The sequence below is a fragment of the Filicampus tigris genome, chromosome 9 (assembly GCF_054856515.1).
Source record: "Filicampus tigris isolate MCC_2025a chromosome 9, RoL_Ftig_1.0, whole genome shotgun sequence".
In the NCBI taxonomy this organism is placed as follows: Eukaryota; Metazoa; Chordata; class Actinopteri; order Syngnathiformes; family Syngnathidae; genus Filicampus; species Filicampus tigris.
Window position 1 is genome coordinate 9152075 of NC_141225.1, and position 16467 is coordinate 9168541.

General features: G+C 42.1%; 1 protein-coding gene across 1 annotated transcript; it reads right to left on the reverse strand.

The window, feature by feature from the left end:
* Positions 1 to 12383: 12383 nt before the first annotated feature.
* sp7 (Sp7 transcription factor) lies at positions 12384 to 15033 on the reverse strand. Its single transcript, XM_086041041.1, has 2 exons — positions 14998 to 15033; positions 12384 to 13706 (listed from the first exon to the last, which is right to left on the reverse strand). The coding sequence occupies exons 1-2, from the start codon at positions 15031 to 15033 to the stop codon at positions 12384 to 12386; spliced, it is 1359 nt and encodes a 452-aa protein (XP_085897167.1).
* Between the last annotated feature and the right edge of the window lie 1434 nt (positions 15034 to 16467).

Consider the following 16467-nt stretch of genomic DNA (forward strand, 5'->3'; position numbering starts at 1 on the left):
AACGTTGTTACCCAAACTTATTTATTTATATATGCAGGGCGGCAATGTGTGCTAGTGTGCGTGCATGTGTGTGTATATGTGCTGGTGAGTGGCATGTAATTGTGTGTGTGTGTGTGTGTGTGTGTGTGTGTGTAAGCCACAAAAGATATTTCAATTTCTTGCGAATATTAAATAAACAGCGAAGCACAGGCTGCCAGTGGCTTCAGGGGTTGGAGGGGCTGGTGGCAGGGCCTGGTGGTGGTGGTGAAAGGGGGATGGCTCGGGGGGAGGTTGCGGCCGTGGCTCAGGGGGGTTGAGGCCGCTCATGGTCCGGGCCCCCGCCGGACACACTGGCGCCTCCTCGCGCTGGAGGACTTCAGAACCACCACACTCCTCTCCACCAAAAGCCTGCCAAGCCCAACTCCGCGCTCCCGCTTCCAACCGCGCTGCTCCCGTTCCAGAATTTGACTCTCTCACTGTCGCTTTTTTCCCCCTGTCCTTCTAATTGCTCCAAACCACCATTCTGTTGTCTTTTTTTTTTTAGTTTGTTTATTTGTCAGGGACCACGTATAGAAAACATTGAGACCAAGAGCGTGCCAGATTATATCTTTGTAGCTAATTTACATCTGCAAATCCCTGTGGCAACTAAGAAAGAAAATTAAGAATAGAGTAGAAAAGTGAAGGTGAAAGATTGTGCACACACAGTGGATATATAAAAGTCGACACAGCACTGTTCAAATGTCAGGTTTTTGTGGCATAAAGATTAAATAATTTGAGAACTTTTTTCTAACAACGTGACCTACGACCTGTACAACTCAATTGAAAAAAATAAAGAAATATTTTCAAGATAGGAAGGGAAAATAATGATGATGTGGTTGCACAAGTGCGCACACCCTCATATGATGTGGCTGTGTTCAGAATAAACCAATCACATTCAAACACATGCTAAATGGGAGCTAAATGTTTTGTGATTTTTAAATTATTTTTGTCAGGAGAAACCTGAAGGTTTTGCGCTGACACTGAATGATATTTCAAACTGTTCAAATTACCCCCGCCTTGTTGTTTTATTCCGAGTAGTAAAGGTAACTCACATTAATCATGCCAAGATTTGAAATTATTTATCTTGGTGTTTTACTTTTTAATATAAAAACCTGGCATTTAAACAGATTTTTTATTCAGTATGCACATGTCACAAGTTTCTGTCCTTTTTTTTTTTACTTTATATTTCTTCATCCATCAGCCCTCCTCCTTCTCCTCTTAAATCCTCTCTCTTGAAATGTTCCACGGAAGTATTTTGTGGCTTGAGCGTAAGAAAGAAAACAAGAGCCGTTTTAGGCTGCACGTCACTCAGAATCCAGTCAAGATAGTACAAGTTTTTCTTTTTTTTTTTTTTTTGTGAAGGAAAGAACATTTTATAGCTGTGCCGTAAGGATATTAAGTCAGAACAGTCCAAAAACCTCCTTAAGTGTTTTTCCAACCATGAGGGTGACTTAAAAGGGAGGGAAGAGAGGATTGGGAGCCTCTAAAATAAATAAGCATTATGAATGGAGATAAAGAAATGATTCACTTATGTAAGACATTTCAGAAAATATACTGCGGTTATAGTTATACTGTTACTTACCAGAGCTGGGCACTTGACGCTTTTTTGCTAGTCCGTCCTCCTTCCGTCCTTATCCATTAAAATGATTGTCCTCCGACCCCGTCCGTCCTCGTCTTTTTAAGCGGTTCTGTCCTTGCGTCCGCCCTACCCAAAAAAAAAAAGGTGACTATGTTTACATGCAGCCAATAAATGTTTTAAAACCCATATATTGGCAGTATTCGGGTTTTTAAAAGCCATGTAAACGTGCGCAATAACCCGAATATGCTTTTAATCAGGTTTTTAAAATTCCGAATATCATGCCTGGATTGCTCCCTTTCCATCCCGAATATGCATGCATGCAAACGGTGAATATTCCGATTGCACGGGACACTCTGCGCATGCTCAACCGCAAGGAATCTTGGTCTTTGTAGTACAAGACGTACTTGTATGTTTGGCACACAATCCACCGGAAATACATGTTTAGTGATTTTCATGACTGTTTACATTGTAGATTCTCACTGAAGGCATCAAAACTATTAATGATAGTAAATAACTGAAAACATGTTTGAACCCAATCAAGACAGATTGGGGTGAGCAAAGGTGCCAACAAGTGCGAAGCACCTCTGGGAACTCCTTCAAGACTGTTGGAAAACCATTTTAGGTTTACTACCTCTTGAAGCTGAATGAATCGAGAGAATGGCAAGAGTGCGTAAAGCAGTAATCAGAGCTAAGGGTGGCTATTTTGAAGAAACTGTATTTTCTTCATATAACTTTGATCCAAGTGCCTTTTCCTCAAAACCTGAATACGATATTAATGAAAGGTTTCATTAAAATTCTGTGATTCACAAGAAATCCCGTTATGGTCGAAATGGAGCCCATAGTAGCAATTATAGGACATAAAATAGCATTCTATAAGAATATTTGTCATCACATTTGTATTATTATTATGTATTCGATGGTTAACCTAAAGGAAATACTCATGGATGGATCAAGCCTCATTGGCAAAAAATGCTTCTGCTGCCTGTCAATGAATTATGGATGTTCAACATGGATACAGTATATGCCTCATGTCGTGTCACATGTTGCAATTTCCTTCACTTCATTTTTACTCCCTGGAAGTAATTTGTCATCCGGAGGCCATTAAATGGGGAGCACATTATCTTTTAAAGGGGTGCAGAGTCACCCACAAGCCTCCCACAGCCTCTTATAAACAAAATGGCCTCGTTTAGTGTCGCGTTTGGTGCACTGGGCAGCGAGGGAGTCGCTCCCTTTCAAACTTTGAAGGTGGCTTTAGTGTTAAAATAAAAAGCGGTTACATGTGCATGATTAGCGTTGAAAATATGAGCAGCACTTTAATGATTGATGGTGCACACCCACATTAAACTTTATATGCAATACAATCATTTATAAGCAAATATAAAAAGGTTTATGATTCAATTTAGGCAGATTGTTTTCTGTTGGTGTTTTTTGACTTTGTAATGTAATACTGATTTTTTTTTTTTTAGGAGTAGGCATGGGAATCGCAGAGTAAGGCCTGGTTCACACAGATTTTTTTTATTTTTTTATCTGTAACAGACCTCACATGTAAAGACACAAAATCGGGCATTTAACAATTTCGGTCATTTTGCGTGTGGTCCGCTGCGATAATCTCAAAACAGAACACCACATTTATAAAACTCTTTTTCCACCACCGGTCTCCAATCCAGTCCTCTGAGGCAGAGATCTCGTGTGATCACATGTGGCCTCACAAATGCAAAGGTGAGCAGACACTTGCTGGTATGTGCAGATGGTTGACCCTGCAGGACAAGATGCCCAATTTGAAACGTTTGTCAAATCCGATCTTTTCATGTCGTCGTTTATGTTATGGAAACAAACGCGACTTCCAATGTGGAAGTGACCTGCAAGCGCACAAAACATGGCGTGGCATGGCAATTTGCACAAATATGGCGTGTGTTTGCCGATATAAATATGTTGGTCTTGTCATGACACATGACATTTAATTTTTTATCGAGTATAAAGAATATATGTCTGTGAGTACTGTTATATTATCTGTATATCGTCGCTATCCTGTGAAAAACGTGTACGGTATGTCCAATTTTGTCATTTTTTAAAATGTTCACGTTAATGCGAGGTCCGTAACGCGGAAACCCAATTAACGTAAAAATGACAAAAATGGACATATGTGTTTTTCACGGGACATCGACAATATGTAAACTTAAACTGGGGGTGGCAATGAATACATCTCGTTAGTATGCAAATATTTTTCTCATATTTGTTTTTTGTAGTCCTCAACTGTTAGAGAATAAGTTAAATGTTTTTAAACTCCTAAGGATATCAGTATTATTTTCAAAAATAAAAACTTTGTTTTTGTTCAAATGCACCGTTTGCAAATTATTCTGCACCGCAGCCTTTCAAGACATTCTCTAGGTTGCAAAGAACTGAAAATAGTCATTTGTTGAATTTGCAGCATGAGCAGGTTGTATTTGCTGAAGTCAAATGCTATTTCAATCAAAAACATCTGAACGGGTTAAGTTTCATTCGAACAGAGGACCAAGTTATTTGATCGCAGCTTTGCAAGTCTTGCATCCATTGAACTTGTGAGTTTTCGGTCAGATTCTGCTGGAATTCTTTCCAGAATGTCAGAATAGCATCCCAGAGCTGCTGTTTGGACGTGAACTGCCTCCCAATCTCTTGGATGTATGACTACTGAGTTGCTCCTATACCCTTATACACCTTTTGCTTAAGGATGCTTCCAAGCTTCTCAATCGAGAACCAGAGCAGCCCATCATGCAGATGAATTTCTTGTGTTCATTGTCATGCATAAAGATAACTCTGTTTCTCAAAGTTCTGTTCTTCATTTTTTACCATCGAAGAAAGTAGTCAGTCAGGAAACTCCGCATACTTTTTGGAGGTTATTTTCACACCTTCAGGGACCTGAAAGGGGGCGAGCAGCTCCGGCTCAAAACGTGACTCCACCTCCCTACTGACGTTTAGTGCCTTGTTGGGACACGGTGGCCGTCCACCATCCATACACTATTCCATCCATCTTGACCATCCAGGATTGCATAACATTCATCAGTGAGCAATCATGCTGCAAGGAATACCTCTGCATCATTGGCTGCATTGCAACTTTGGGAGGCTATTCTGACATCCTGCAAATAAATTCAAGCAGAGATACCTGCAAAAACTCACAAGTTCAATGAATGCGAGGCTCGCAAAGCCCACTATCAAATACGAGGTCCTATGTTCAAATGGAACTCGATCTGAAAACATTGCCGAACAGCTGCTTATTGTGAAGTGAGTTGAATTGAGTTCATTGCCAGAATATAGAGCTTGTATCTCAAAGCTAAAAAAAAAAAAGTCATCTGAATGATGGCTTGCACTCTATTGGGAATTCAGTTCCCTCGTAAGTCAAGGCACCACTCCACAACAAAAAGACAATGAAGTCATTGTACATCGATCATGACAAGGTGTTTGTTTCCTCTTTCGTTGACCTCTATACTGTCTACACCTGATAAGGCAGTGACACACAAAGGATCCTCTATCACATGGCTTGACCTTTCTACCACTCTTATCGCTTAAGTTCTCCTCTAAGCATATTGGACCCAGGGTCACTTTACCTTTCCCCTTTGCTGGGCAGCCGTACCTTGTTGTTACTTAAAGCCTCTCCGTCAAGCCTCCGGGCATGGCGACATTCCATCGCTTTGCCGCAGAGTTGCGCTCACACCTGCGGACACCTGTGCTTTTGTCCCGCTGCAAACCTCCCAACCCCCGACAGTGGGGAGTGGCAGTGGGGAGCAGTTGTGCACCCATGCCTGTGGCTATGAGAGCACACACACAATTGTGCAATTATGCTATTCAGCTAAGACCAGATAACAGGAGGGAAAGGGACATTCATTTTCAATTTGTTGCTCAATGAAAAGCTGACATTTCACCCTTTGAGAGTTCATTCATTGGGCTAATGTCCAGACAAATAAGCATGCTAATGTCATTATGCTAAAAAACTAAACAGAACCACACAAAAAAAACGTTTTTGTTTTTTTAACTACCATGACTCTCAATTTCATGCTGGGTAGGCACATAAATTGGGTCAAGTTTGAGAATTTTACATGTACATATTAAACATGTTCAATGTATTCTCAGTCGCAATAAATACTTATGTGTGGTCAATATTGAGTTTGGTGCAATTTTAGGAGCAACTGGTTGTGTTGAGTGTTTGTGCAATGTGTCTCTCAAGTCATTCACCACAATAAAATGGCAAGAAGAGTTTGCACCTGCAGTATAGTTACCAGAAGATAATCTTACAGTTTGCCTCACTTTTTCAATTTCTCCTTCCACTACTGCTTTCTCTTCTTCTTGGTATTTGCCGGAGTCTGGATGTCCTGTGCCACCATGCTGCCTCTCACTGGTCAGTTAGGGGACTACAGGTGGCATCTGGTTTGCACGGGGAGACTCGAGATTGTCGATGGACATCCACACACAATAAATTCAGGAGGCACTCACATGCACATGCATTTTCTTTCCTCACCGCGCGTGGTGTCAATTAAAAAAAAATTGGTTAAAGGAAGTCAATCTATGCATATTTTTTCAACAATATGTTCTATACAAGCCCACTATTTGAAACAAGGCATTCTGATCAATATTGCGTATGCGGAATAAGAGTTAATCCACCCGTTTTTAGCCAGCTCTGGGGGCGGTTTGTGATGTCATTTTCAGTCGACAGAAGACAAAATGGCCACCCCCAGAGATGGCTAAAAACGAGTGCATTTTGCTGCTTAACTCATATTCCACAAATGCAATATTAATCAGAATGCCATGTTTCAACTAGTGGGCCTGCTGGGAACATATTCTTGGAAAAAATGTCTTTGGGAAGATGTGTACCCAGCTGCATTCAACAAAAAAATGTACATGTGGTATTGTTTTTATCAAAATGTTTCATTATTGGTCTTTTTCCTGACAAATAAAAAGTGCTTTGAGGCAATGCCATGACTTTGAGGCAATGCCATGAATTGGCACTGCCTCAAAGAACTTATTAAACATTATTTTTATGGGGGCATGATAAAGTATAGAAATAAACAAAAAGAAATGATCAATTATTTATTTTTTGAAAAATAGGGTGGGAGACTCCATGTTGTGAACTTTCCATGCCAGCAAACTAGTTGAGAGTGACTCAACAACACCTCTGCGGTTTGCATCCAAGTAGCCGCCCCCTCAATATTTTCAAGATGCGATTAATCAACAATCGTTTTCACACAATCAACAGAATTTATACCAATCAATCAACGGACTAATTGGTTTTCATGCCCATTGTAAGTATAATGTGATATTGATGGTATGTATGATACTTGATCGTTTATTCAATCTGTCTTGGACTTCTGTGCCCATTTCTGGCTGCACAATCTCAGCATAATTTCATACAGTCATGCAAGCATAACCACAACCACCAATTCTACAATGGAGACTCAACCAATAAGTATTGCATTCACCTTGAAAAAATAAATAAATGACAAGTAAAATGGAAGAATTACTCATAAAAATGCCCCGTGGAAATGCCCCAGTAATGTTAGTATTATTAAGTTATAGATCACTGTTTATGATGAAGTCACATAACCTCAAGAGTAAAACACATTCATTTGTATTCAGCAGGATTATGATCTTCAAGTCATTTATTTTGACATGTGCTGCCATTCCCAAGGTAGCGCCATTTTGTTGTTATCTTGGTGTTCATAAGTCTTTAAAAAGAAAATGTCAACCCAAACATATTTTTTTCAAAAATATGTTCTATGCAAGCTGGTTGAAACAAGGCATTGTGATAAATATTGTGTTTGTGGACTGTGAGTTAAGCAGCAAAATCCACCTGTTTTCAGCCATCTCGGGGGGCGGCCATTTTGTCAGTTCTGTTGACCAATCACGACTGACCTGTTGTCTGAAGCTGATTGGTCGCTATCTGAGCCCTGAGCAGTTGTGGTGTCATTTTCAGTCGACAGAAGTCACAAAATGGCCGCCCCCTGAGATGGCTAAAAACGAGTGCATTTTGCTGTTTAATTTATATTCCACAAATGCAAAATTAATCAGAATGCCGTGTTTCAACTAGTGGGCCTGCTGGGAACATATTCTTGAAAAAAAATATGTTTGGGTTGATTTCCACTTTAAGAGTCAGTTAAGGCTCAAGTAATCTGTACTCAGATGAGTGTTTTGAAATTAAACGTTAATTAATTCAACAGGTGCTTCTGGGATGTAATGACATAATGCTTTGTTAGTTTCTTAACAAGTCTGTTATATTTTTAAATGAAATGGAGCGGAAGTGCACTTGTGGCTCAAACATATGGAAAGAGTGTCCACCTTGTGGTTTTGCCTTTGTGTGTCCCGGCGTGATTATTTTCCTCCTTATGGTTTACACTTAATGTTTCCTGGCTGTTTTAAATAAAGCAAGTAAAAATAAAGCTCAGGCCGCCACCACCGCCACTGTCGAGGGGAAGCGCGTGTGTTTTAAAAATGTCAGAAAATACCCGCGGTGCTGACCATCTTGTCAAAACCCCCACTCGCCATACCTCATTGGCCTGACACACCCAAGCCAAAGCCATCCTCAATCCCCCACCCCATTGCTTGCCTTTTATTTTTTATTCTGCGGACTCGACCATGCGCCCACTTCAGACCACCATAAACACGGCACTCCCTGATGACAGAGTTGGCCCCGGGACGTTTTATATAAATTGACCTCAACTACAGCTCATTAGAAGCCCCAAATTGGAACCATGCAGTCTGCTAAGTGTAAATGTTACAACGGGCGAGTCGCTGGCTCACTGTAAAAGGAAAATTTGAATGTTTCCTATTGCGACAGATTAAAAAAATACTTCAGTACAAGCAGGGGGGGATTGATTTGATCTATTTGGCATCGTACCTGTTAACTACAAAGCTCGTTAAGGCTAGGTTTACTTTACATTGTTCAAATGACACAGTTCCAGGTCTTTTTTTCGCTTCCATTGATTGATGATAAATATACCGAAGCGTGGAACTGCCAATGTGGAGTAAATCATTTTGACTGGCAAATATGTTTGAACGTACTTGAATACAAAAACGAAAGCATTGCATTTTTTCCCATAATGCCACGAAGTATCGACTTGTAGTAAAAAATGCTTTTTTTTTTTTTTTTTTTCAGCAAATGGCCTATAACACTCTAAAAACAGTTGGGTTAAAAATAACACAATCTTGGGTCAAAAATGGACCGATCCACAACTTGTGTCATTTTGACCCAACTTTCTTGGTTGTTTGTGCAGAAAACCCCCCCAATATTTTTAGTTTCACAAAACAACCCAGAAAATGAGCTGTTTTGTACAAAACAATGCAAGAAAGTGGGTCAAATTGCCCCAATTTGTGTCGGTCCATTTTTGACCCCAAATTTTGTTATTTATAACCCAACTGTTTTTAGAGTGGACATTATACCAATACGTTCAAAACCCAAGTATTGCTATAATGTAAGCCAAATAGCCCTGAAAAAAGAGCAATAGGGGGCCTTCTGTTCACAACAGAGTTCGGTTACTCTGGACCATGTCGTATTACAAACCTACAATAATGTAGTTGTAACACCGTAATTACAGTAAATATTTGTATGAAAAGCACTTCTAGTGTTTTATGAATCATTTGAATATGCAGAAGCCAGATAATTTCAACAAGTAGCTGCCAGCCTCCTGGTCATCCATGAAGGCATTACAAGTAGTCCCTGACCTTGTACAGGGGTCCTCAGTTTAGGACGTTCCCGACATATTTTTTATATTTATGGCCTGGATATTTTTTACACAAATATTTACTGTAATTTTGGCTTTAGTTTGTGTTGGCATAAGTTATTGACACAGTACGTTACGATTTATATACAAATTTGGTTTGTGTCGCCGCCATTGGAACGGAAATCTGTCATAAATTGAGATCCCCCTTTTAGATTCATTATCAAATGCCACGCAGACACAGGGAGAACAGAGAGAATTGAGATTCGAACCCGGAACCTCTCAAATGTGAGGCAGACTTGCTAACAACTACACTGTGCTGCCCAAAGAAAGCCCGAGCTAAAGCTCACATTGAAACTCTAAGCTTTTGTATAAACCTTAAATGGCACAAAAAATAGGGTACATCAGAGGTGCACAGACCATTAAATAAGGTTTCTTCTTCAAGTCAGTCCTGGCCAACTAATTTGTATATGTTCTCAGCAGGCACATAAGTTGAAAAACGGCATTCTGATTAATTTCGCGTTTGTGGAATATAAATTAAGCAGCAAAATGCACTCATCTTTAGCCATCTCCGGGGGCGGCCATTTTGTCTTCTGTCGGCTGAAAATGCCATCACAACTGCTCAAAACGACCAATCACGGCTGACCCCTTTTCTAAATCTGAGCCGTGATTGGTTGTTGTGAGCAGTTGTGATGTCATTTTCAGCCCACAGAAGACAAAATGGCGGCCCCCGGAGATGGCTAAAAACGAGTGGATTAACACTTATTCCACAAAAGCAATATTTATCAGAATCCCTTGTTTCAAGTAGTGGGTTTGCATAGAACATATTCTTGAAAAAAAAATGTTTGCATTGACTTCCCCTTTAAATAAAAGTATATATTCACTCCCTCAGAAATACAGTGTAATTGCTGATATCTATTTTGGACCTGCAGACCTCATTGAGTCTCTCCTGGGGTGATCGCTCTTAAAAGGCCCAGCTCCACCCACCTCAAGCATTTTTATTATCCTGACAGGAAAGTGGACCTGCGGTGACTTTTAAGACTGGCGTAGCTTCGTGGACTCAAACTGTAGATTTTTTTTTTTTTTTTGGGACATCCTGTAACACATTACCCTGGCTTGACTCGTATCTCCACATTACGTCTGTCATCCCGCATCCTGGTATACAGTAATTGTCTCTTTTGTTTGAGCACCTAAACAATGCACCCACTTGCCCTCAGTCCTAATCCTCCCCACCTTCTGTTTTTTATACTGACCGATAATTACGGCTCTTAATCTTAAGAGTGGTGCAATTGTTGTTAACCACAGTGCAGGTCATTGTGTGGTGCTCAGAGCACACCTGAGTGCTTTGTTTGTCCTACAAGTGACAATGGAAGCAGGTAAGGTGGAAACAAGACAGGAAGTAAAATTGTTTGGAAGGATGCAGTCAGCAAAGAAAAACGCTTTCAAATAACTTTACTGTTTTTTTTTTTTTAAAGCACCACAATTGTCACACACAAGGAATCTTACATGTACAGCATACATGCCCTTCACTATGTACAATATTCTTATTTCACATCCCCAAAAAAGCAAACACTGACATTTCCAACAGCATTCACTGTGCATTTTCTTTTGACAGAAGCACGAGGCTTCATTAGCACTTTCAATGAAAAACAACATAGAAAAGATAATAAACGCACCGAAAAACATCTATATATTGTTGTAAAAATATAGTATGTAGCCCTTAATTCATCATTTGTTTGGAAGACTTCACAATAAAAAGAATACATACATAGAAATAGTCAATGTCAAGATCTTTAAATAAATCCTTAACTTCCTTGTTATAGCTAATAAATAGTCTTAAATTAAGGCATTTTATTTTATATTTGGCTGGCTTCAATTCATCTTGCAATCCTCGCTGGCGCAACAACAACCGGCAATGTTTATAATTTAAGACATAAATTAGATTATTCATGTAAATAATAGGAATTTAAATTACACAAGCTAGGAAGCACGACAAAAGCTATTTGACACGACAACACGGTTTTTGGCAACGAGAAGCGTCACGTCCCGCCGCGCGTTGATTGTTTCAAGAAGAGCGATGAGTGAAGTATCAAAGTACAGCTGCGAATCAGATCTCCGCGGAAGGCTCCGTCAAAAGCCCGCCATCCTAACCAAAATGTCTCGCTCTGAAACGACTCGTCTTGCGGCTTCAGAGCTTCTTTTCCCTCTGCCTGCGCAGATTCAATTTCCCCAGTGGTTGCGCTCATTTCAAAGGCGAAAAAAAAAAAAAAAATGCACGCTGGCTCCTGAAACGTGGACATACGTGCGAGCCTTCATTGTTCTTCCTTTGTGAGCGTGCTTTTAGGTTGTCTGTGTGTTGATCTAATTGGTTGGCTCGTAAGGCTTTGCTTGTATTTACATGGAAACGCTTGGTTACGGTCCAGGAAAGAGGAAATGAAATGATTGTTGACTGTCAATGCCGAAACGCTATCAGAAGCACTGACCTAAATTTACGACCGATATTCTGCACTGCTTCCAGTGCGCATATGTGGATGTTATTTTTATTCGTTTTTATCCAATCAGAGTCAGCGTCCATGTATTGCCGTTTCGAGTCAGTAGTGCTGGCCGATGTCACTTCACTCACTATAATAGCAATGAGTCTGTTTCTTTCCGATTTCAAACTCATCCTCGCAAGGCCAGACTGCTGGCTCGCGGTGAGCGTTAGCATTTTTATGTTCTTTGACTGTTTGGCAAGAGCAAAACATGTCTGTGGTATTCTGAGTACATGAATATATTTAATAATCTCTGGTGAGTATGATGTATTATATTTCAATCCGTTATATTTTGTCATGTTATTATTGATTCAAAACTGCTCCAAATGATGCACATTGCACAGTGGTGACTTGTTATATTGCATTTCTCTGTGCTATTGATGGGTTCCATAACTGCTACATGATAGTGATGGCATTAAGAGGTGGATTGCGTCAGGTAAGTCCCCACTGAAGGTCCAGGTACCGAATGCACGGCCCGCCCCTACGCTGTCATTTATTGCATTGATGTCTTTGGCATGTTTGTAAAAATCAAAACAACAAAAAAAAAAAAAAGATCTGGATGAAGCCAAGGATTCAGATCTCCAAAAGTCCACTGCTGTTCTCCACTCCGGCGGGCACCCCCGTCTTCTCATCCCCATTGACGATTGGCTCGCCGTTGCCAGCGTTGATCTCCGCCGCGTCCTCACTCCGGTGGTCCACGTCCCCCTCGGCGCCTGCGGTTTTCCCCTGCAGCGCTGAGTCGGCGTGGGTCTTCTGGTGCTTGGAGAGGTGGTCGCTACGTGTGAAGCGCTTGTTACACAGCAGGCAGGTGAATTTCTTCTCCCGCGTGTGGGTGCGCACGTGGCGCTCCAGTTCGTCTGAGCGGGTGAAGCGCTTGCCGCAGAACAGCCAGTTGCACACGAAGGGCCTCTCGCCAGTGTGCCAGCGCAGGTGGGCCTTGAGGTGGGACGCTTTGCCGTACACCTTCCCGCAGCCGGGGATGTGGCAGCTGTGCACCGGCTTTTTCCTCAGGGATGCGGCCGAGGCCCCCAGTCGTTCCAGCTCCTGGCAGTTGGGGCAGTCGCACGAGGACCTTGTGGGTGTGGAACCTGCGCCGTAGCCCCCCGACCCCCTCGCTGGCTTCAAGCCCATCGGATTCTCCATTAGCCCTGCGCTTTGCACTGGCTTGGGCTTGTACATGTCCTGGGGCAGCATGTGCTGGGACGGCTGGAGGAGATGTGAAGATGAGCTCAGTCCCACAGAAGGGTAGGGAGCCGGGTTCAAGGTGGTAAAATCGCTGCTGTAACTCTGCAGCTGTGGGCTAAGGGAAGCCTGCGGCGCCACAGGCTGCAGAGAGGCCTGCAGACCTCCGTCCGACTGAGGCTGGCTCGCCGACAGCCAGTTGGAGTTGGGATGGACGTCCCACCAAGAGGACGTGGCGTTAGCCGGGGCGGCCGTAATACCGGGATGGATGCCGGCTTTGTACCACGAGCCGTACGGGTGCGTCATGTCCAGCGAGGTGTAGACGCTGGTGAGGCAGTCTGCCGTGGCGTGGGTTTTGGACACTAACAGGGACGGGTCCTGGGAGACGGACGTTTGGAACGAGTGGGAGAAAGGGTTGTACTCTGTCGCGTAGCCTCCGCCCGTGGGAGGGGGGCTTCCGGTCGGGGTGAGCAGTCCGCCGCCTCCGGCGGTGGCGAAGGAGCCACTGTAGGAGTCCGCCAGGCCGCTGCCATCGGCCGCGCGCGCGTTCTTGCTCGTTTGAAGGTCGGAGGTCATGTTGTAGGCTTTCTTTAGTGGAGTAGTGCCAGCGTTCTTACCGGGTGTCGCAGAGTCCCTCACTGGGCTGGTGCTGCCAAACTTGTTACAGGTAGCGGTTAACATAGCCAGAGGACTGGAGCCATAGCGCGCGTCTTCCTGGGGAGGAGGAACAACATGAGACTGTGTGTCTGACTCGTGCGGCTTCTGTCAGTGTCAACTCTAATGCAAAACTCATGTCCCGACGCCACTGCTGGCTCTTCCTGTGCTTGCAAAGTGCTCGAGGCTACGGCAGGCGGCACGGCACGTGTTTATGCTTGTGGAGGTCAAGCACTGCACCTTTAGTGTCTGGGGTTTGTTTATTCGTTCGTTTTTTGTTGTTGTAGCTTTGGCTTAAAACCTTGTGAGTGTTTTGCAATAAAATACACGTAATGTGTAGTTTTATTTGAATCATACTGGCATATTCGAGCTAACCATTTAAACAAGGGATACATTTACCCCCGCCATATATAATGCTGCTGACTAGTCGTGCTACTTTTCACAAGCACTTCTCTAATTATAGTGTAATACTGCTGGTGGAAATTGCATTCTCAACTTCTGATACAAAGACTATTTATTGGTACGCTTACAGTTTTTGTTAAACACAGTGCTGCTGACTATTCTTGTTGGTGTTCACATTCCCATTCCCATAGGTCATTAACCACTATCTGCCGCTGTTCATGTCACTCTCAACTTCTTATAGAAACTATTTATTAAGGCATACATCATTTTTTTGGGACATACAACACTGCTCTCTAAACAGTTTAATATGGCTGCTGTTTATTTAATTCTGTACATTCTCTATATACCAATAGACGTTGTGGATACGTGTATAGTTTTTATCAACATACAACGCTGTTGACTATTCTTGCTGCTGTCCGCATTCACTTCTCCATGTGGAGTGTAACTGACGGTGTTTATTTTGTTCTCAATTTCTTATAGACAGTCTATTGATAGATGTCTACCGGTAATTTATTTCCCTCCATACAATGCTGCTGACTATTCTTGCAGCTGTTCACATTCGCTTCTAGTATTTAATATTAATTCATGGGCAGCTTCGTCATATGTTTATGTAACGTTTATCATTCATGTGCAAGCACCACAGACTACTGTTCATTCAGCTCAATCTTATTGCCTGATATTATATACAGTATGTACAAACTGGAAACATTTTTGATTGTTTGATTGATATTATTATTCTGATTCAAAACCGGACTTTCCCCATTGTTTTGTGTATGATAAGAATAATAAGAATTCTGCCTTGTATCATGCTTTGACTGCCCATCGCAATAAATTGACTTCTACTATAGCAGGAGAGTAATACAATGAACATGCAACCACTTGTCTTCCTTTAAAATATCAACAACATTGAAACAAAATTGAAAAGGGATAAAAAGTGCTCCATACTTACAATGAGATTCCCTACCTCCAGAATAGATGCGGCCATCCCTGAGAAACAAAATCCTAGAGGAAACTGGAGGGGCAGCGGGAGAGACGCAGCTCAGAGTCCCGGGACAGTTTAGAAGAAGTTAGAGGCAGCAACGCGTGGAAGTGTTTTGAGTCTCCTGGAGCCCGGCCCCCCTAATTACAGGCTTGGGGCTCTCCTGGAAGAGGCAGAGCTCAGAGTAGGGGGATGAAGGGAAATGGACGCGGATTGGTGGATGCCAGCGCACAATCCCACCTTCCCAAACACAGACGCATGAATGGGTTGCTCATCAATCACCATGTGGACATCCATTTCACAAGATAGTCGGAAGGGTCCTTAATCTATTATTATCTAAAATGCACAGTTTTCCTAATAAGATGAATGACTGAGTCTCATGTTCCTAGACATTTCACCGCAGCGGGAAGAAAATATTGAAAAATCACAAAAGATCACCATGGCTCATAAATACAGTGTATATATATATATATATATATATATATATATATATAATTTACAAAACATTTCTACATTTCGTTTTTTTTCTGTCAAGATGGGGTGAGTGTGCAATGACCCAGATTTCAAGGGGTTTGAATACTCTCCCTACCCACTGTGACTGTGTATGTGTATATATATATATATATATATATATATATATATATATATATATATATATATATATATATATATATATATATATATATATAGCGAGAGAGAGAGACAGAGAGAGGGGGGGGGTTCACGGTGGCCGACTGGTTAGCACATCCGCCTCACAGTTCAGAGGTCGTGGGTTCGATCCCGGCCCTGTCCTTCCTGTGTGGAGTTTGCATGTTCTCCCCGTGCCTGCGTGGGTTTTCTCCGGGAACTCCGGTTTCCTCCCACATTCCAAAAACATGCATGGTAAGTTGATTGGACACTCTAAATTACCCCTAGGTGTGATTGTGAGCGTGGTTGTTTGTTTGTCTCCGTGTGCCCTGCGATTGGCTGGCAACCAGTTCAGGGTGTCCCCCGCCTGATGCTCGAAGACAGCCCTTGTGTGGATAAGCGGTATAGATAATGGACATACATATATATATATATATATATATATATATATATAGAGAGAGAGAGAGAGAGAGAGAGAGAGAGAGAGATTGAGGTGTCTAGTCTAGATTTTATTATTCTGGTTACAAAACTTCTCTCTATTTCCAATGCATGAAAGTTTTGACATGACAGTCGACTGAGCCGCACACACAGGCGAAGCAAATCTAGATGAAGTCGTTAAAATAAGGAGGAGATTATCACATCACATAAACCCCATTTATAAGGGGGGGGCGGTGACCGATGAAAAAAGGGAACAAATGACGAATGAACAGTTGTAAAGCTGCATCTGCAACTCGGGGAAATTTTTTTCTGGCATTGTTTAACAAGAATAGTTTGCTCATGTCCCCAGGCTGCCTGTGTGCATCATGTCAGGCT